We start from the raw sequence: 21,997 nt of genomic DNA on the forward strand, positions 1-21,997 counted from the left end.
TTTTGCTTGGTATTTAACCTTGGATCATTTTACTTTTGTTAAGAAGATAACTTATTGAATATTTCAAATCTGTATCCTAGGGTTGACCATCAACTGCTATATGACCTCAATAAGATCAGAATTGGAGATGTTTGCTGAAAATTGTTCAGTTTCATGTATAACTCCAGAAGAAGCAGCCATCTATGTTGCACATTTCAGGCATAAACTGGAAGCTGGTGATTAACATGCATCATTTTGTACCTCCTGATTTGTCAAAGCCTTCTAGCTATCCCCATTTGTCTGATGAATGAGCAGAGCCCCAACAGCACTTGAAGCTTGACCCCATTCAGGACAAAAGGCTGTTTGATTGGCACCCCATCCTCCACCTAAAAGTTGGCAATCCAAGGTAATGAAGGGAGACACCATTGTTCAGAGGAGCCATTAAACAGAGACCCTGCCTGGTTCCTGGAGTAGAGGGGAGTTCTTCGTATCCTGGGCCTCTTGTCTCAGTCAATCTCATTCGAGTGGATTACCCGGTCATGACTGCATCACTGCTCGTGGAAGCTTGTCTACCAAGTTTCATAAGTATTTAATCAGCTATGATGTACTCTAGAACAACTGAGGTGGCAAAGGCATAATATGCTGTAGGTGCTTATTTTTAAGTATACACTTCACCTATCATTTGTGCAGTATGGCTGCAGTGTATGGCATCTGTAAATGCACTCCAACAACTCACCAAGGCTATTTTAACAGCACCTCCCAAGCCCATTATCTCTACTGCACTGAAAAGAGGGCAGAGGGTGCATGGAAATGCCATGCATGCAGGCTCTCCTCCATGTTGCACATCATCCTGCCTTGGAAATAATGTTGTCAGTTCTTCTTCACTGCTGTGTTTAAATTGTGGAAGTCCCCAACAGATTCTTTAGCAGGACTGCAAAAGTTCAAGATGGCTTAGTACCAGCACCACCACCACCTTCAAGGCAGTTAGAGGTGGGCAAAAAAATTCTGGCCTTTCCAGTGATGCCCACATCCCATAAATATTTTTGGAAGATATATCAGTTCGGAAAACTGTTGGTAGTCTGTAATGAGACCTCGAGGCACAAAATCATTTTTTTCTTCCTTGCCATGTTAATTTCTAAGAATGCATAGTCATCAAATTTGCTTTGAATGTTGTATGTGAAACCTGATGTGAACCAAATGCTGCTAAGTGTTACTCCCACAGTGACACTAGATAGGAAATTCCAGGATTGAACTTATCAGTGACTTTAAATAAAAACTCTTAATTATGGCATAAAACACGTACAGGTTTCAAAATGACTTTAGATCATGGAATCAGGAGATAAATAGTCTAGAACTATTTTAAAACTTATTCAATAGCTCATCCTCACCTAAGAATGCATCGTGCAGATGTACAGTCCAAATACCATTGAGGTTGCAAGCTCTGTACTCCAATTCTGTTGTGTCCCGTCTCCTTTATCAATATTGGAGAAGTAGCTATTGTTTGACAAAAGGTCATGCCACTCACAATACAAAGTAAAGCCTGCAGCCAGTTAACCTAAGTAGACTTAACATGCATTCCTGAGTTTAGCACACCTTGATTGTTGTCACAACAATGTCTAATCCCTGATCTCACAGCTCTTGTGTTTATTCTATTAGTTCGTTGCACAAAATGCAACACGTTTTAATATTCTGCAAATATAGTCCAAAATATGTGAAGAAATTGATCAGTGGAACTTTCTTATTCCAGTCATCATAGCAGGCAGTATTCCAGTCAGGTGTTCCCAACCTGGAGTCCATGGACTTCTCGATTAAGGGGTCCATGGCAATTAAAAAAAAAAGTTGGGAACTCCTATGCTAAGCAGTCTATTGTGTCTTCCTTCTCTTCACCCCCCCCCCCACACCCTTTCTTGTATTTATTCTCTTTCACTCAATTCCTCATTTAATTTGGCAGTTATGTGTAAATTGTATTTGGATGTCCTATTTGGATCATCAAATAAGACTAATGTCTTCTGCTGTTCCTGGTGATTTTAAAATATTGATGCTTTATAATTAATTCTTCCCCTCTCTCCCAGGATTTGGATTAGCTGTCTTGGGGGAGCCATGTTTTCTTTGTCTTTGCCCTTATCTAGTACTGGAGGCATAAGCAATAGTGAACAACTCAATTTTTGTTTATTTTTTTGTCCTGATGAAATACCTCAAGCAGCTAAGGCTTTTACCTGGTGAGATTATGATGACTTGCTGCCTGTCTGTCCATGAATTTCTTTCGCTCCCAGTTTGAGGTTGACCATTCCCTCTCAGTTTATACAATATCAGTTTGGTTTTTATGGCTTGGGTCTTCCTGTTGATATTGGCAGTTGTCCATGTGATAAAATTCATGAGGTCAGTAACTATGCAACTTTTGTTTATATCACTTGGAATGTACTTTATGCAATTTGAACAGAGCAAGTTTGGGAGGCCATTCTCCTATGTTTCACAGCTGAACTTTCAAGCATGAGTCCTGGAAAATGGCCTTCCTCACTACACCCTAAAAGTTTAGAACAGGTGCAAAGAAGAATTTTAAACTAAGAATAGCATGATGTGAATTCTGATCAGATGAGAGCAAACTGGGGTTTAAAAATGTTGCATGAAACAGGCAAAAAATGAATTCTACAATTTTGAGACTCTGAAAGAATAAGCAGATTAAAATGAGTAGATCATTACAACTTTTGCATCTGCTCTGCTGCTTAATAAGGTCACAACCTGATCCTCTGCTTCAATTTAACTGTCCTGCCTAGTCACAGTTTTGCAGATTCTCCCAGTGTCCAACTATCTAATGATCTCATCCTTGGATAAACTCAATGACCAGCCTTTTACTGCTCCCTGGAGTGAAGAATTCTGAAAGTTCACACGGTGAAGTGCCTCCTTATTCATAGGCCAGTATGGCCAGATCCCTTATTCTGCGTGCCTTTGTTCTAGAATCTCCAGCTATCACTTTTGCTCAGAATCCTGAAAGTGTCAATTAGAGCCCATCTCGGGAGATGGAAAATGAACATCAAACGGGTATTGTTACGAAAGTCATGGGAGATTTCAATCTGTAGGTAGGGGAGAATCAGATTGGTGCTGATTTTGGATCATGAGAGAATTTGTAGAACCCCTACGAGATGGCTTTTTGGAGCAGCTTGTGGTGGAGACCGTGATCACAACGTGGTAGAATTCGCCCTGCAATTTGAGAGGGAGGAGCTAAAGCCAGGAAGTGCCAGACTGTATCAGTATTACAGTGGAGTAAAGGGAATTGGAGGCTGGCCAAAGCAGGGATTACGGCAGAGCAGCAGTGGTTGGAATTTCTGGGAGATATTTGGAAGGTGCAGAATAGACACATCGCAAAGAAGTATTCTAAGGGCAGGTTGACAGAACTGGAGCTGACAAGGGAAATCGATGCCAACATAAAAGCAAAAGAGAGGGCATATAATAGAGCAAAAATTAGTGGGAAGTTAGAGAACTGGGAAGCTTTTAAAAACCATAGGGCAACTTTAAAAAAAAAATGCCACAAGGAGTGAAAAGATGAAATATTAAGGTAAGCTAGCTAATAATATCAAAGAAGATACCAAAACTTTTTTCAGACGTATAAAGAATAAAAGAGGCAAGAGTAGATATCGGGCTGCTGGAAAATTATGCTGGAGAAGTGGGGGGGGAGGCAAGGTAATGGTGGGTGAACTGCATAAGTATTTTGCATCAGTCTTCACACTAGCACTATGCCAGAAATTTGAGTGTCGGGGAGGAGAAGTAAGTGTTGTTGCTATTACCAAGAAGGTGTTTGGGAAGCTGAAAGATCTGAAGGTAGATAAGTCACATAGGTATATACCCCAGGGTTCTGAAAGAGGTAGCTGAAGGGGTTGTGGAGGCATTAGTAATGATATTTCAAGAATCATTAGGTTTTGGCATGGTTCCAGAAGACTGAAAAATTGCAAATGTCACTCCACTCTTCAATAAGGGAGAGAGGCAGAAGAAAGAAAATCATAGGCCAGTTAATCTGACCTCGGAAGGGAAGATGTTGGAGTTGGTTGTTAAGCCTGAGGTTCTGGGGTACTTAGAGGCACGTGATAAAATGACCGAAGTCAGCATGGTTCCTTGAGGGAAAATCTTGCCTGACAAATCTGCTGGAATTCTTTAAGGAAATTACAAGCAGGATAGAGAAAGGAGAATCGGTGGATGTTGTTTACTTGGATTTTCAAAACGCCTTTGATAAGGTGCCACACGTGAGGCTGCTAAGCAGGGTAAGAGCCCATGGCATTACAGGAAATATTCTAGCATGGATAGTATTGGCTGGTTGGCAGGAGACAGAGTGGAAATAAAGGGGGCCTTTTCTGATTAGCTGCCGGTGACTAGTTCCACAAGTGTCGGTGTTGGGACTCTCTTTATGTTGTATGTCAATGATTTGGATAACGGAATTGATGGCTTTGTGGTCAAGTTTGCGGACAATACAAAGATCAGTGGAGGGGCTGGTGGAGTTGAGGAAACAGGGAGGTTACAGAAGGACTTGGATTAGGAGAATGGGGAAAGGAGTGGTCGATGGAATACAGTGTCAGGAAGTCTATGGTCAAGCACTTTGGTAGAAGGAATACAAGTGGACTTTTCTAAACGTGGAGAAAATTCAAAAATCCAAGTTTTCAAAGGGATGTGGGAGTCCTCATGCAGGATTCCCTAAAGTTTAACTTGCGGGTTGAGTTGGTGTTAAGGAAAGCAAATGCAGTGTTAGTACTCATTTCAAGAGGACAAGAATATAAAAACAAGGATGTAATGCTGAGGCTTTATAAGGCACTGGTGAGACCTTACTTGGAGTATTGTGAGCAGTTTTGGGACCCTTTTCTAAGAAAGGATGTGCTTACATTGTAGAGGGTTCAAAGGAGGTTCACTAAAATGATTCCAGGATTGAAATTATATGAGGAGCGTTTGATGGCTCTGGGCCTGTGACCAATTTAGAAGAATGGAGAGTGGGGTGGGGGTTATTGAAATTATTGAATGTTAAAAGGCCTAGATAGAGTGGATGTGGAGAGAATGTTTCATATAGTTGGGGAGTCCAGGAACAGGGGGCACAGGCTCAATAAAGGAACATCCAATTAGAACAGATGAGGCATTTCTATAGCCAGAGGGTGGTGAATCTGTGGAATTCATTGCCACAAATGGCTGTGGAGGCCAGGTGATTGAGTGTATTTAGGCATAGTTTGATAATTATTGATAAGTCAGAGTGTGAAAGGTTATACTTTATTGTCGCCAAACAATTGATACTAGAACATACAATCATCACAGCAATATTTGATTCTGCACTTCCCACTCCCTGGATTACAAATCAATACTAAATATTAAAAATTTAAATTATAAATCATAAATAGAAAATAGAAAAATGGAAAGTAAGGTAGTGCAAAAAAAAAAACAGAGATGCAGGTCCAGATATTTGGAGGGTATGGCCCAGATCCGGGTCAGGATCTGTTCAGCAGTCTTACCACAGTTGGAAAGAAGCTGTTCCCAAATCTGGCCGTACGAGTCTTCAAGCTCCTGCGCCTTCTTCCAGAGGGAAGAGGGACGAAAAGTGTGTTGGCTGGGTGGGTCGTGTCCTTGATTATCCTGGCAGCACTGCTCCAACAGCGTGCGGTGTAAAGTGAGTCCAAGGATGGAAGATTGGTTTGTGTGATGTGCTGCGCTGTGTTCACGATCTTCTGCAGCTTCTTTCGGTCTTGGACAGGGCAACTTCCATACCAGGTTGTGATGCACCCTAGAAGAATGCCTTCTACGGTGCATCTATAAAAATTAGTGAGGGTTTTTGGGGACAGGCCAAATTTCTTTAGTTTTCTCAGGAAGTAAAGGCGCTGGTGGGCCTTCTTGGCAGTGGACTCTGCTTGGTTGGTCCAATGGTGTTGAGAAGGAAATGGATCAACCATGATGGAATGACAGAGCAGACTCAATGGGCCGAATAGTCTAATTCTGCTCCAATGTCTTGTGGTCATTCTTCAGAATCCAAGGCCAATCTAGTTCAATCACCCTTTAAAGGTAACCACTCATCTGCAGAATCACTCCTTGCATGGACTGTAAAGCAAGTCTCTTTAGGTATTGTGAGAGTACAACATGGTGCTGTGTGTTCTGATTTCAACTGTAATGATACTTGATATTTACACTCAGAATAGGGAAGAACTTCAGAAGCTTTTATTGTTATCTCGTTAATACAGAACTTCACAATATCAAATATTGTTACCCTTAATCATTATTACAAAAGCCTAGCACACATTTTTCCAGTTTAAGTTCTATTTTTGAAACATTACCTAATTTGTCTCCATAGTATTTTATTTGATATTAACATGGTAATCATAATGCCTCCCAACAACACATAACAAACATTTAACTTGCACTGAGTTAAAATAATATGTGAACTAATTTAAAATATTTTTGGAAAAAGCGAAGCCCAATTGTCTTTTTGAAATTTTAGTTGTAGAATACTGGATAATGAGGGGGCCAAAAATGCCTCTCTCACATCCAGCTCTGTCCCTTCTTCTTGTCACCATACTCTCTTGTTCCTCCAAGGAAGCTAGTGAAATCATTCTGTACCTGTATCCTCACAGTTGACATAAACAGTTCCTAGTGGGTTTTTTTTTCCTTCCAGAGCCTTTCACATGATGGAACTTATCTCGTGGTTTCCCTCGATCTTACAATCTTGGACTTTGCAAAACCTTGAACCTGGTGTTGCCCTAATTACTAATTACTTTATCTATTTTCAAAACTGTCTTAAACTATGGGGCTTTGTGTCTGTTTTGTTTTTTAGATCACACATTAAAGACATTCTGCAAATTAAAAAGCTCTAACAATGAAAGCAATTTTTTGTACATCAGATCTTTAATTTTACAGAAAGTTATGTTTTATTACTTTGTGTAACAAGGATACAAAAGGCAGTTTAACTTGATACTGATTTGCTTACTGTTATTTAGGCTCAAATTAAGAGATTTGCTTTAGTTATTGTCTGATTTAATTTTAACTAATTGTCAACAACTCGAGGGAATGGAATGCTTTGTACAGAATTAATCTTGTTGAATAAAGCAGAGGTATGCTAAACAGCTGTACTGCCCATATATTTGGTGATGACAAGAACTAATCTTTTGTTTGGGCTTCTCTGCCAGATACTGTGTCTATGTAGATGTATTGAGCTCTGTACAATCATAATCAAATAAGTGTGGCCACTTGGGCAAAGTGTCAGTGGCCTGATGGATTCTTGCCTCAGGAATCAATGATTTCCAGAGGAGAGGAAAGAAATTATCTCAATTTAAGTGAATGGAGCATGCCCACAATTGTTGGATGTTAGTCTTGGGCAAAATTTGTGGTTTGCCCTCTTTCTAACAATGCAAGAGGCCAAAGGGAATATTAATGATTTTGCAGAATGTGTAAAACCTGCAATAAGACCATAAGTCATAAGAGCAGAATTAGGCCATTCAGCTCACCGAGTCTACTCTGCCATTCCATCATGGCTAATTGATTTATTATTCCTCTCAACTCCATTCTCCTGCCTTCTCCCCAAAACCTTTGATGCCCTTACTAATCAAGAACCTATCAACCTCCACTTTAAATATACCCAGTGAATGCTTAGACAGCCATCTGTGTAAATAAATTGCAGATTCACCATCCTCTGGCTAAAGATATTTCTCATCTGTTCTAAATGCTTCAGAACTTTCCATTGTTTTACAGCTGCTTTGCCAGAGATAGATTTAAAATAGTAAGAGACCTGTTGCATAGTAATACACACAAAATGCTTTAGGAACTGAGCAGGCCAGGCAGCATCTATGGAAGAGTACCATTGACATTTTGGGCCTAGACCCTTCAGCAGAACCACTGTACTCTTTTCCATCGATGCTGCCTGGCCTGCCACGTTCTTCCAGCATTTTGTATCTGTTGTTTGGATTTCCAGCATCTGTGGACATTCTCATGTTTGTTATATAGTTGCTATTTAATTTATTTTGAAGAACACTGTCGATCTGATTTCTGGTGTATTGTTTCAATGCTCTAAACGTCTTTTAAATCCATTTTACTTTTGTGAAAAATAATTGGCTGGGGCTAGGGCAATTATATTCTTTGTTTAATAAAATGCATGTTTGTAAACTTTTGCATTTAATTTTAGTGTGAAGTAAAACTGTACCCCAAGTGTGTAGAATTAAACCAAGAGTGCATTAATAATGGCCTCTAGGTGCTGTTGAGACCTGTAAGCCACAAGGCCTCCTCTGTTGGCCCATTTCTCGGTTTCTTTTGACCCTTCATCAGGCATCTTGTATTGGAGTTCTGGAATAGCACCAGGGCCCCTCTCCTTCACTTCAACCAGAACTTTGGCAAGGTTTACAATGCCCCCTCCTAAGGATTTCAAGATGGCATGAGGGCCACAGGTATCCCATTTAAAGGTAGTGTCTGTTGTGATGACATAAGCATCTGCCAAGCCAAGGATAGTACACAAGATCTTGTATCCTGCTCCTGAAGCATAGTATATTCTTTCACCACAGAGAGGAGTTAATGCTTTCTTGATGCTATCCTTCTCACTTGAGCTCATGACTATTGAAAGTTGGTTGTAATCTGCAGGAAGCTGCTTTGGAATGGAGTGGATATTGATATCATTGTAGGAAATGCCCCAGTAATATTTCCCCTTCCATCTGCAAAAAGAAAAGAAATCTGCATGAGAGGAATAATTTTATACCTCAACAGACTAAATAAGAATTATTTGCTTTAATGGAATTCTTGCTTCCATCAAGAAGCCTTGAAGAGGTTTTGGGTACCGCTTAATTATAATCAGTGTTTTTTATTCCATTATTTCTTGGAATGCAGCGTCACTGACAAGGCAGCATTTATTATCCATCTCTAAATGCCTGTGGTGTGGTAGTGAGCCACCTGTGAACTGCTGTGGTTGTATGATGTTACTCCCACAGTGCTTTTTGATCGGGAGTTCCAGGGTATAGGCCTGACTGATGAAGAAATGATTATGTATTTCCAAGTTGGGATGGTCTGCAACTGGGGGAATCTGCAGGTAGTGGTGTTCCTATCTTCCTACTGCCCTCACCTTCCTAGCTAGTTGAGATCACAAGTTTGGAAGCTTGTGTTGAAGAATCTTTGGCCAGTTGCTCCATTGTATCTTGCAGAACTTTACAAAATGTGAAGAGTTTTCTCCATGGAGCTGCCCTAAAAGAGGATAATTGTCTTCAACCAATGCTTATTTTGATAATCTTTCCAACAATTACTTGCTCGGGGTGCAGTATTTAGATTGGACTCTCACTACTTGAACTACCATTCAATTGGACACATGGGATAAATTATACTATTAGGTCAGAAATACTGAAAATTATTGTACCTTAAATTGGGGTCAGCTTCATTAAATGGGACATTAATGACTCCCATGATTGGCTGCCCTGAGTTTCTGTCGAAGACTCCAATAAGTACGGCAGCAGATTTCAGACCATATGGGTGGATGCCAGATTTGAACTTCTCTTCAAGCTGCCCTTTGATGTACTGATTGGTTGAATCTGTAAATGGAAACGGAGTTTTAAAAATGTATATTTAAAAAGTTCTTAAAGGACAAAAGAGCAATCTTATGTTTCATCAGTTTGACCTCATTGAAATGTGCAGACCCAGTAAATCTAAGGCATTTGTACAACTTGCTTTCTTTTTCTCTCTCAGGATGTAGATGTCACTGGCAAGATTATCATTTATTACTCATTCCTAATTGCATTTTGGGAAGATGCTGGGTGAAATACCTTCTCAAACAACCCCATGATGCAGTGAAACTATTTGGTTGAACTGAACAGTTTGCTGGGCCATTTTGGAGGACTTCTAAGGGTCAATGTTACATAGATAATGGAGTTCTCACATTTCAGTTTCAATACTCTTTAAAGGGGTTATTTTCCAATTGCCATCAGTAACTTGCTCGAGTAGGGTCTGTGGAGGAAGAAGTGAAAGAGATTTGGGTGATGAAGGGAGAGGCAGGGAGCAACTCTATCTGCTCACGTGGGTGCCTTGAAGACAATTGACTACTTGATTTACCTTGGTGTTTCCTGTCAGAAGGGGCAGTTGTACTGAAAGGGAAACTCTCAGTGACTGATGAACAAAATCAAAGGAGTCCCACCTTCAGGAAACTTGAACCCCCATAGTTAACTGTAGGTTGAAGAGAATTTTTTTTTTTGGCAAGATGATTAAAGGTTTTGCTTACCAATAGGATCAACCCATATCCCTATGGTATCCATAGGAATGTCAATATTTAGTTTTCCCAAGACTGGACCAGCGATGTGTACATCTTCATGAATGCACTTGGCCAGAAGGTTAGCAGCTTTCAGATTCCCATCTAGCACTTTACTTATTAATTCTGCAGTTTCTTGCTCTGTCTTGCAGACTTTCACAATAATGGTTTCACCTGCAATGGAAATAAAGAGCGGGAGGATTGTAATACATCAGAGAGTACAATGTAGAGTTTTGCTCTCATTATTTAAGGAGGGATGTACTTGCTCTGGAAGCAGTTCAGGAAAGGTTCACTAGGCTGAGGCAAAAAAGCTCATGCTGGAAATCTGAAACAAAAATATAATATGCAAGAAGCACAAAATGGGTCAGGTGGAAGGGAAATAGACTCAAAGTTTCAGGTTGATAAATCTTCATTAGGTGCTTTCTGGCTGGCTGAGTGCTACTTTCTGTTTTTGTTTCATTAGGTTGAGTTCTGGGTTGAAGGAGTTGTCTTGTGAGGAAAGGTAGAGCGACTTATGCCAATGCTCTTTAAAGTTTAGAAGAGTCGGAGATTATCTTATTACACATGCAATATTCTGAGGGGGCTGAACTGGATGGGTTCCTCTCGTAGGGGAATCATGATCCACTGGGTACAATTTACAGAGATGAGAAATTTCTTCCCCATAAGAAACACGTGGAGGCGGAGTCTTTGAATATATTCAAGGCTGAGGTAGATAGATTTTTAGATTATGGGGAACAAGTGGGGAAAGTGGTGCTCAGGCCAAGATCAGATCAACCACAATCTTAATGATGGAGAAGACTTTATGGAACATATGCGTGAATGCTATCCCTATTTTTTTTTCTTTGTGTCCTTCTAAGTGGTAATCTCAATTTAAAAATTGAGGAAAACCCAGTTTGTCCATACTGGTATACTGTACTTGTGGAAATTCATATTCCATTCAAAAATGAATACAAGTGCATCAAGGCAAATCAAGAGTGTGGCCCATAACATCAAAACTGTTTAGTCTTGTGTTCTGATCGTAGTTCAGCCACTCCAGTGAAACTAGTTTACTCTTGGACAGGATCTGGTGCAAACTCAATTCTGAAATGAACAACCTCCATGTCAGCCAATTGTCAAAGTAAAACCTCATTTACTAATGGGTGTGCCCCAGGATAACTTGCTTTTCACAGTTTTGTGGGCTTGAAAGCAACTGGTGAGGTCAATAGGAAAGGCGGACTCTTCCACAGATGGGACAGGAAGTGCTTGGTGGGGCAGTAAGCAGGCAGCTTGTGAAGTAGGATGCTCCTTCTGCTGCCTACACGGGACTTCAGTGCATTCTGTTGCAAGGTTCTCAGCACCATTCCAAATACTCCTCTACTGAGCAGTTGTGGGCCAGAGATTCCCAGGATATGTTGCATTTTATCAAGAAGGCTTTGCATACATCTTTTCATCAGTCCACCTGGTACTCCCTTTTGACCCATCTAGTCTGTGCTGAGCTATTATTTTGACCCATCTAGTCTGTGCTGAACTATTATATTGACCTGCATCTGAACCATAACCCTCCCATTCTTGTACCTATCCAAATTTCTCTTAAATGCTGAAAATGACCTGCATCCACCAGTTCTACTGGCAGCTCATTGCACACTCGCAGAAGTAACCCCCTTATGTTCCCTTAAATAATTCACGTTTTACCCTCAACCTAGACCTCTAGTTCTAGTTTTCCCAAGTTCAGTGGATAAAGCCTGCTTACATTTACCCTACCTATACAGCTGTCTGTGACCTTATCTACCTGTGATGTCACTTGTATCGATTATGGATCCATATTCCCAGATCGCTCTGTTCTACCACACACCTTAGTGCCTTACTGTTCACTGGGCAAGTCCTACCTGGTTTGTCCACCCAAAGTGCATCACCTCACACTTGTCTGCATTAAATTCGATCTGCCATTTTTTTTTTTAGCCCATTTTTCCAGCTAGTCCAGATTCCACAGCAAGCTGTAATAGCCTTCCTCACTGTCCACTCGACCCCAAGCTTGGTATAATCCACAAATTTGCTGATCCAGTTTACTGCACCATCATGCAGAGTGTAACTATAGGTGACATACAACAGTGGAACCAGCACAGATCCCTGCTGTACACCACTAGTCACAATAGTCACAACTGGCCTCCAGTCAGAGGCAACCATCTCCTACCACTTTCTGGCTTCTTCCATGAAGCCAACGTCTAATGTAATTCACTGCCTCATCCTGAATGTCAATCAACTGGATGATCTTGACTAACCTCCCATGTGGCACCTTCCAAAAGGTCTTGCTAAAGATCTCGGAAGAGTTGTCAATTTCAGGAGTTTGAAGTTGGGTTCGCAAATGATGCGGGCTGCCCAATGTAGCAGACCAAGTGTAACTAGGTTCTCAATGTTGGTGTTGTTGTCTTGGGAGAGGATGTTAATTTAATTATTTAGAGATACAGCACAGAACAGGCCCTTCCAGCCCAACGAGCTGCACTGCCCAGCATCCCACCTGTTTAACACGAGTCTAATCATGGGGTAATTTACAATGACCTATTAACCCACCAACCAAGTATGGCTTTGGAATGTGGGAGGGAACCAGAGCACCCGGAGGAAATGCATGCATTCACGGGAAGGGATGTACAAACTCCTTACAGACAGCATTGGAATTGAACTCCAATGCTCCAAGCTGTGATAGCATCATGCTAACCACTACGCTACCATGGATGTTGATATTAGTTGACTTGCCCTTTCATTGAATTTGGAAGGTTTTGCAGAGATGATGTTGGCAGTATATCTCAAGTGTCTTGAGATGCCTGCTGTCCAGTTCTCAAGCATAAAGGAGGATAGGGATAACTGTACCTGGTTAGACTATGGTTTTGTGCCAGGTCTGAGGTTTGATCTTCAAATGCCCTTTTCTTCAATTAGCCAAAGATGTATTGAAGGCAGTGGTGACGTTCATCATCAATATCTGTTTTCTCTGAGAAATAGCTCCCAAGAAGTTGGAAGAGATCCATATTTTAAGCCCATAACATCAGAGTAAACCAGTACCCTATGCAATCTTGATGCTTGCAATTAATTTTATTTCAATCCTAAATTTGCAAAACAGGGTAATTCCTTATTACAACTAGTTGTTATTTTGAGATTTGTGATACAACTAGTTCAAGAATCCACTAACTTTTATGTGAAGATTTACAAGCCTGATTTTGGCAACAACTGGCCAAAAGTATGTTACTTTCTAGTTAACCAGTCTGAAATTTCAGCAGAAATATTTCTTGTGATTTGCTGATTTATATGCCAGTTTTGTAGTTTAGGGACAGTTTTATCCATCCCTGGAATCACTTCATATTGTCTGGAAAATTAGACACTGAAGGAAAAGCAGAAATTTTGCAGCATAACTTGATACACTGAAAGCAAATTATGGCAGTTAAAAACTGCCATTGAAAATACGAAAAACAGCTTAAATATTTACAGCCAGACATTACATTGGAAAATTATGCAAATAGAATGTGTTTTGTCTTTAAAAAGCTTTAATAACCATATTCTAATACTTCCACTAAATATATTCTGCTGACTCAGCGATCAGTTTCAACATTGATCTTTTGATTGCAAAGCATCCTTGTAGAGTCCTCAAAACAAACATTAGATGGCCCCAGTTTGAAAATGGTTATTGTGGCACAAATCCAGACAGATGAGGGCTATAGTTTGGACCAGTTTACCCGGTGTTATTTGATTCGGGTACTGGCACTTGCTATGCAGGGATAGAAATCAGACAGGGATGCAACTCATCAACTCATCAGCCCATCAAACCTGACCCAAATAGTAATTATGCAGGTAAGCATTGTGATCCCAGGTGTTCCTGTTCCACCAGTGTAACTAACAGTTTTAAGAACAAATTGGAAAGTGAATGGATGGAAGGAAGGGGTTTATTATTTCAGCTCCTTCATTCTTTAAAAGCTGACTGCATTCTATGCATCACAGAATAACTTAAGTGTTTAGCAACGTACCCAAGCCATTTTCAAAATGATTGGATTCCTCTCCAGCGATGTGAAATGCAAGCTCTGGAAACTAATTGAACAGAAAAATAACAACTAAAGTATCTGGACATTATAGAGTTAATTTAAGCATATTAGCAAGAAACTTTGTATGAGTCTGTCAAAGACACCAACCCAAATTCTCTCCAACCCAGTACACCCAATGAAGCAAAGCAGCAGTTGAGGGTGAAGTAGAAGCTGGGTTCTCTCGCCCTTTCCCTTCTTTCCAATTAAAATTTAAGTCTCATCTGAACTCGTATCAACATTTCATATATTTTCACTTTTGAAATGTAACAATTAGAGCTCAAAATTTAAAAAAATGCTCCGCTTTTATTTACAGCAAGATTTGGTATCCGTTATTACCCAGAACAACTTCCAGTGCCACTTGATGGGTCAGGTAAGATGCTGTGTCAATGTATAATCTTATGGTTACACTCCCTGAATAAATGTAATCTATTTCCAGTAGTTGAAACAAATTTATACACCCTCCTGAGTAGACTGCAAGGAAAACATATGTATATGCTATTATAAACCTAAGCATGACTTTTTTTTTTACAATCTTTACATTTTTTCAGCATTACAGTTACAAACAGAACAATTAATTGTAAAAGGTATGTGACAATGACAACCTTTCTCCCTTTCACCTCTCATTAATTTCACAAAGACAGAAACAGGCCCTTTAGCTCACCATGTCCATACCAAACATCAAGTACCCATTCTATAGTTGCATCATTTACCCACATTAGATCCACAGACTCTCCTGCTTTGGTGCTAGTCCAGATACGACTTAAATGTCGTGAGTTTCTGCCTCCACCACCCCCTCAGGTAGTGTTCCAGATTCCAGCCACCCTCTTGGTGAAAAGAAAACTACTTGAGCTCTTGGAATAACTTCCTTGTTCATTAAGATGAGAATGTGGTCAGCTGCACCTCCTTCCCCTCCCCCCAAATATAAAAAAAAGTGGAATTAAACCATTCATTAACCACCAACCTAGGATTCTAATGAATCGGCTACAAGGCAGATATACTGTTGTACTTCAGTCACATTAGGTTCGGATGTGCCTCAACCTCCGACCTTCCACTGTGGATAATGTTTCCTGTTCTCACTCTGCTCTGATAAAAGTGCAGATTTTGGATGAATTATACTAAGTGTGTGACTTGTGAGCTACAAAGTGATTGCTGGTTGCAGGAAAAGGATTTTTTTTTTTAAACCTTGACATGGTTTGGGCATCTTTCTCCCAGCCTGCCTTTCTAGCATATTCAGTACCTTTTTCCCAATGTCATGCTTAATCACTTCCTGAATGATGACATCTGCCAGAGTCTTGAAGTCTTGCACAAACTTCTTGTTTTTCTCTGGCCCTTTCTTCTCTTCGATCAGAAGCTGGAAGAGTGCGTCTTCTCGTTTACAAGCCCGAGCTATATTTGCAGATTTCTCAGATGCACAGATCAAGGCAGTTAGGAGATCAGCCATAGCGTGATGTGGCAATCTTTTAAGCACTGCTATATAAAACAAAACAAACAATTGTTCAAGTACATGTTGCAGACTGCTGATTTATTTATGAAAGGAGCCACATACTCAAATCTTGCCCACCAAAGCTAAAGTATAGGAAATAAATCCATCTCAGTGGTCATCTGGTTTCTAGTGTAATAGTCTTAGCCAAATGGAATTCTTGGTAAGTATATTCTTTCAGAACCAGATTTGATATCACCAGCATCTGTCACGAAATTCGTTAACTTTACGGCAACAGTACAATGAAATACATGATAAATAAATATGGAGAAAAACCCTGAGTTATATTAAGTGTGTGTATATGTATATATGTGTGAGAGATAGATATAGTTAAAAATATAGAGATAATATATCTATTAAATAGTTAAATAAGTAGTACAAGAATACCCAAAATAAAAAAAGTAGTGAGGTAGTGTTCATGGGTTCAATGTCCATTTAGAAATCAGATGCCAGAGGTGAAGAAGCTGTTCCTGAATCACTGAGTGTGCACTTTCAGGCTTCTGTACCTCTTTTCTGATGGTAATAGTGTGAAGAGGGCATATCCTGGGTGGTAGTTTCCCATGACTAATAAAAATGGACTTCCAACTCCCATGCAAGCCTCTCCTCGAGGTGCATGTACTTTAATTGAGTACCAGATTATTCATGATGGATTGGGTGCAAAAATTACATAAATTAAGACAGACACAGCAGGGAAGCTGATGTGTTACATATATAGTATGTGCAAGCCAATTGAAACTTAAGCTGATCCACAATGAGCACATCTGCAGCAAGTGTCTCTAACTTGAACTTTGGAACAGAGTTGATGGACTGAACAATGAGATGTTGAGGAAAGTTGCATGGACAGTTTGTTTTACCTGAAGGCAGTCACATCCCTTGGATTAATTAGCATAGAACTGGTAAGTGAAAAGGAGCAGAAAGGTGTAGCAAGGAGTGGGGCAGGTGTGGGGATCAAAGGGAGTGTTAGAGGAGCCTCAGTCCTTGCACATGTCCAAGAAGAGCACAATACTTGTGGCCTGCTTGAACAAGAGCAAGGAGCTTATGGTGGATAAGCATACTGGCCATGGCACAGTGGGCAATTCAATTTAGTGGTGTGAAGAGCAACATGGTGGTAATTAGGGTCACAGTTAGAATACTGTGCAATTTTGAGCACAGATTCCAAAGGCAGTGTACCAAAGTGCTAGAATTAAGAACATGCCCTGGGCTTGGAAGGAAACTTGAAGTGAAAAGGGAAAGATGCAATTTTCATGGTCCACACGGAACCCAATAACATGGACAGGACAAAGGAGGTTCCGCTGAAGGAATATCCATAGATGCAGTCCAATTAAAAAGCAGAGGGAGGAAGGAAATAATGTCTGGATTACTAATCTGAACAAGGTGCAAAATTACTAAAAATCAATAAGATCAGAGAGTTGAAAGTGACTCAAAGATTGGTGTGGGATGAATGGATTTCAAGTCATGGAGCATTGGCATCAGTACTGAGGAAATGGAGAGTTAATGAATCAAATAATTTGTGTAAAGGGTGATGGGAGGGGTAGGGTGGTGAAGTTCACGTGAGAAGATTTTGAAAGTTAGAGAAAAATGACAAACAATGGTCCTGAAATATGTAAAAAAAAATAATCAGAGTATACAAACATAGGAGTATGTATCAGAACAGGGAAAAATGTCAACAAGACAAAACTAGAAGCCCTTTACCTGAATGCAGTCATAACAAGATCGATGAATTAATGGCACAAATGGAAATAAATGTGGTTTGATGCAATATCCTTTGTAGAAATGTGGTTGCAGATTAACTAAGGATAGGAATTAAGCATCTTGGAATACTTTTGGAAGTAATAGGAAAAACGGGTAGTCTTTATGTTAAAGAATTCAGTAAAGCCACTGGAGAGCAAGGATCTTAACTTTAAAAGGGTATTCACGCAATGTACAAGAGAGTGTTTTTTAAAATCAGTATATTGAGGAACTAATGGGGGAAGAGACTATTTTATATCCACTATTGTAAGAAGGGTTAATTGATTATCCTTCTGTTAGGGAATCTTTCGGGGAAAGTGAACATAATGAAGAATTTTGTATGAAGATTGAAAGTGATTTAATTCAATCTGCAACTAGGGTGTGAAATGTTTTAAAAAAACTACAAAGATGTGAGGCACAGGTTAGCTATATTAAATTGGGAAATTACTCCCAAGGAATGAGAGCAAATAAGTAATTACATTTAAAAATTAATGCATGTTTTACAGCAAATGTATATTACTTCAAGGCTAGAAGGTGGTCCAGGTATGACTAACAAGAAAAGTTAAAAGCAGTTAGAGATCAAACCAAAAATCTTATAATGTTGCCATGATGAGCCCAAGGACAAAGAAAATCCCCAATTTCAGCAAGTGACCATGAAATTGATGAGGAAAGGTGAGAAACAGACGGTAAAATTTATATTGATATGCTAAAAGGAAAACATTAGCAAAATTTAATGAAGATCCCTTAATGGCTGGGATAGGATAATTTACAGTGGAGAATAAGAAAAAGGCATAGATACTAAACAAGTATTTTGTTCTGTCTCTTTGTGTTCTGTAATGGAGAATAAGAGCAAATGAGCAACTTAAATCAGTGGGACTGGTGGACAATAAGTTGCAGGTCATTTGGTCCTTGAATCCTAAAGTTTTGAAAGAAATGATGGAAGCAGTGGTTGCCTCCTTCCTAAATTTCATAGATGTCAGAACAATTCCCAGATTTATAATTTAAATTTTTAATATTTAATATCGATTTGTACTTCAGGGAGCGCAAAGCGCAGAATCAAATATCACTGTGATGATTGTACGTTCTAGTGTCATTTGTTTGGTGACAAAGTATAAAGATAGGAAGGTAGCAACTACTGTATAATCCCATTGTTTAAAAGGAGAGGGAGATAAAAATGTGGTACCACAAATCGGTTAGCCAGACATCAGTAATAGAGAAAATACTAAAATACTACGAACTGTTAGCAGGGCACTTAGAAAATAATAATGGGATTGGCCAGTCAACATTGGTTGATGAAAGGGAGCTTCAACAAATTTGACAAATCTTCTGGGGTCTTTTGAATTGTGACTAGCAGAATAACAAAGTAAATTAGTTCGTGTGTTTGGATTTAAGAACACCTTCAATATAGTACCAAACCAGAGGCAATTGTACAAAATTTGAGCAAACTGTTTGAGGTTAATGTTCTAGCATAGTAACAGTTGTAATGGGAGGAAGTGACTAGTGGGTGCCACAGGGATTAGTGCTGGGGCTCCAGCTGTTCACAATCTACATCAATGATCTGGATGTTGGGACCCAAAGTATTATAACCAAATTTGCTGATGATACCAAAATAGATGGCAGTGTGGGCTGTGAGAAGGATCTAGAGAGGCTTTAAAGGGCCATAAAGAGATTAAGAGAAAGGGGAAGGAATATAATGTGGAATATGTGAGACCATTCACTTGTGTAGAGAAAAATAGAAAGATGAAAGTTTTTTTTAAAGCAATGAGTGGTGTCCAGAGGAATCTGGGTACACAATGTACAGGTACAGGAAGAAGTATGGAAGACAAATGGTTTAATGGCTTTTATTGGATGAGGATCTGGATAAAAGAGTAAAAGATGTCATACTGAAATTATATTAGAGCCCTGAAATACTGTGAATGATTCTGGTCTACCCTGCTGATGACATACTTGCAAATACAAAGAATGCAGAGAAGTTTCAATCACGTTTTTACTAAGGTTAGTGAATTATCCTGGGAGATGAGACATTAAGTAGACTGGGTCTATACTCTTCAGAGTTTAGAAGAATGAAAGGTAACCTGATTGAAACATACAAAATTTCCCCACAGTGTTTGACATGGTACATGATATTGTAAGGATTCATCCAGAAGGTAGTGAGGCACGGAAACTCTGGTTAGAGTATACTTGAAGTATTGTTCAGTTCTAGTTACTTCATTAGAACATTACAACACAGTACAGGCCCTTCGGCCCACAATGTTGTGCGGATCTTTTAACCTCTAAGGTCAATCTAACCCTTCCCTCCTACATAACCCTCCATTTCACTATCATCTGGATGCAAATCTAAGAATTTCTTGAATGTCCCTTGTGTATCTCCCTCTACCACCACTCCTGGCAGGGTGTTTCACACACCCACCCATTCTGTGTAAAGAACTTACTTCGACATTTCCCCCCCCCCCCACTTTCCTCTAATCACCATAAAATTATGCCCCTTTGTATTGGCCATTTCTGCCCTCATAATAGGAAGGATGTGAAAGATTTAGAGAGGGTGCAGAAAAGATTTACCAGGATGCTGCCTGGAATAGAGAATATGTTTTAACATTAAAGGTTGGGAGAGCTAAGGCTTTTCTCTTTGGAGCAAAGGAGGATGAGGGGTGACTTGAAAGAGGTTTATAAGATTGAGAGGCATAGATAGAGTAGACAACCAGCACCTTTTTTTTTCCCAGGGCAGCAGTAGCCAATAACAAAGGACATTTGTTTATGGTGACTGGAGAAAAGTTCAGGAGAGATATCAGAGGTAGTAATTGTTCTTTTAACACAAAGATCATGGGTGCCAAACACACTGGGGAGTTGGTGGTAGAGGCTGAGACAAAAGGGATATTTAAGAGACTGTTAGATCTTAAATTATGGATGTAAGAAAATTTGAGGGTTCTGGGTTCTGTGGGAAAGAAGAGTTAGATTGATTGTGGAATATGTATATGCCTAAACTTATGCATGCAAAAGTTTAGGCACTCCTGGTCAAAATTTCTGTTACTGTGAATAGCTAAGCGAGTAAAAGATGACCTGATTTCCAAAAGGCATAAAGGCAAAGATGACACATTTCTTTAATATTTTAAGCAAGATTACTTTTTTATTTCCATCTTTTACAGTTTCAAAATAACAAAAAGGAAAAGGGCCCAAAGCAAAAGTTTGGGCACCCTGCATGGTCAGTACTTGGCAAGTATCACAGCTTGTAAACGCTTTCTGTAGCCAGCTAAGAGTCTTTCAATTTTTGTTTGGGGGACTTTCGCCCATTCTTCCTTGCAAAAGGCTTCTAGTTCTGTGAGATTCTTGGGCCGTCTTGCATGCACTGCTCTTTTGAGGTCTATCCACAGATTCTCGATGATGTTTAGGTCAGGGGACTATGAGAGCCATGGCAAAGCCTTCAGCTTGCGCCTCTTGAGGTAGTCCATTGTGGATTTTGAGGTGTGTTTAGGATCATTATCCTGTTGTAAAAGCCATCCTCTTTTCATCTTCAGCTTTTTTTTAAAGAGACAGTGTGATGTTTGCTTCCAGAATTTGCTGGTATTTAATTGAATTCATTCTTCCCTCTACCAGTGAAATGTTCCCCATGCCACTGGCTGCAACACAAGCCCAAAGGATGATCGATCCACCCCTGTACTTAACAGTTGGAGAGGTGTTTTCATGAAATTCTGCACCCTTTATTCTCCAAACATACCTTTGCTCATTACAGCCAAAAAGTTCTATTTTAACTTCATCAGTCCACAGGACTTGTTTCCAAAATGCATCAGGCTTGTTTAGATGTTCCTTTGCAAACTTCTGACACTGCATTTTGTGATGAGGACGCAGGAAAGGTTTTCTTCTGATGACTCTTCCATGAAGGTCATATTTGTGCAGGTGTCGCTGCACAGTAGAACAGTGCACCACCACTCCGGAGTCTGCTAAACCTTCCTGAAGGTCTTTTGCAGTCAAACGGGGGTTTTGATTTGCCTTTCTAGCAATCCTACAAGCAGTTCTCTCCAAAATTTTTCTTGGTCTTCCAGACCTCAACTTGACCTCCATCATTCCTGTTAAATGCCATTTCTTAATTACATTACGAACTGAGGAAACGGCTACCTGAAAATGCTTTGCTATCTTCTTATAGCCTTCTGCTTTGTGGGCATCATTTATTGTAATTTTCAGAGTGCTAGGCAGCTGCTTAAAGGAGCCCATGGCTGCTGGTTGTTGGGACAAGGTTTGAGGAGTCAGGGTATTTATAAAGCTTTTGAAATTTGCATCACCTGGGCCTTTCCTAACGATTGTGAACAAGCCATAGCCCTAACAAGCTAATTAAGGTCTGAGGCCTTGGTAAAAATTATCTGAGAGCTCAAATCTCTTGGGGTGCCCAAACTTTTGCATGGTGCTCCTTTCCTTTTTTTCCACTCTAAAATTGTACAAAGCAAAAATAATACACCAATCTTGCTTAAACTGTTGAAAAGAATGTTTCATCTTTAACCTTATGACTTTTGGAGATCAGTTCATCTTCTACTCACTTAACTATTTACA

The 21,997-nt window shown here is 39.8% G+C and overlaps 2 protein-coding genes across 6 annotated transcripts in view; one reads left to right on the forward strand and one right to left on the reverse strand.

The window, feature by feature from the left end:
* Positions 1-21,997, forward strand: part of pan2 (poly(A) specific ribonuclease subunit PAN2) — a 137,299-nt gene that overhangs the window by 96,431 nt on the left and 18,871 nt on the right. For 2 of the 4 annotated variants that reach the window (XM_072248906.1, XM_072248905.1), the window contains exon 26: positions 14,564-14,620. The exons of 1 other annotated variant lie outside the window; for it this stretch is intronic. In XM_072248906.1, coding sequence (XP_072105007.1) covers positions 14,564-14,620 — 57 coding nt within the window. Of the gene's footprint in view, positions 1-14,563; positions 14,621-17,964; positions 18,027-21,997 lie in introns of those variants that run through there. One more of the 4 variants, XM_072248904.1, reaches the window with a different exon arrangement.
* inpp1 (inositol polyphosphate-1-phosphatase) overlaps positions 6,135-21,997 on the reverse strand; it is a 30,805-nt gene continuing 14,942 nt past the window's right edge. For both annotated transcript variants that reach the window (XM_072248911.1, XM_072248910.1), the window contains 5 exons: positions 15,488-15,720; positions 14,197-14,257; positions 10,181-10,381; positions 9,326-9,497; positions 6,135-8,633 (listed from right to left, as the gene is read on the reverse strand). In XM_072248911.1, the coding sequence (XP_072105012.1) occupies positions 8,147-8,633; positions 9,326-9,497; positions 10,181-10,381; positions 14,197-14,257; positions 15,488-15,691 (1,125 nt within the window). In that variant the 5' untranslated portion in view covers positions 15,692-15,720 and the 3' untranslated portion in view covers positions 6,135-8,146. The remainder of the gene's footprint in view (positions 8,634-9,325; positions 9,498-10,180; positions 10,382-14,196; positions 14,258-15,487; positions 15,721-21,997) is intronic.

This window comes from Mobula birostris, chromosome X, assembly GCF_030028105.1.
Source record: "Mobula birostris isolate sMobBir1 chromosome X, sMobBir1.hap1, whole genome shotgun sequence".
Taxonomy (NCBI): domain Eukaryota; kingdom Metazoa; phylum Chordata; class Chondrichthyes; order Myliobatiformes; family Myliobatidae; genus Mobula; species Mobula birostris.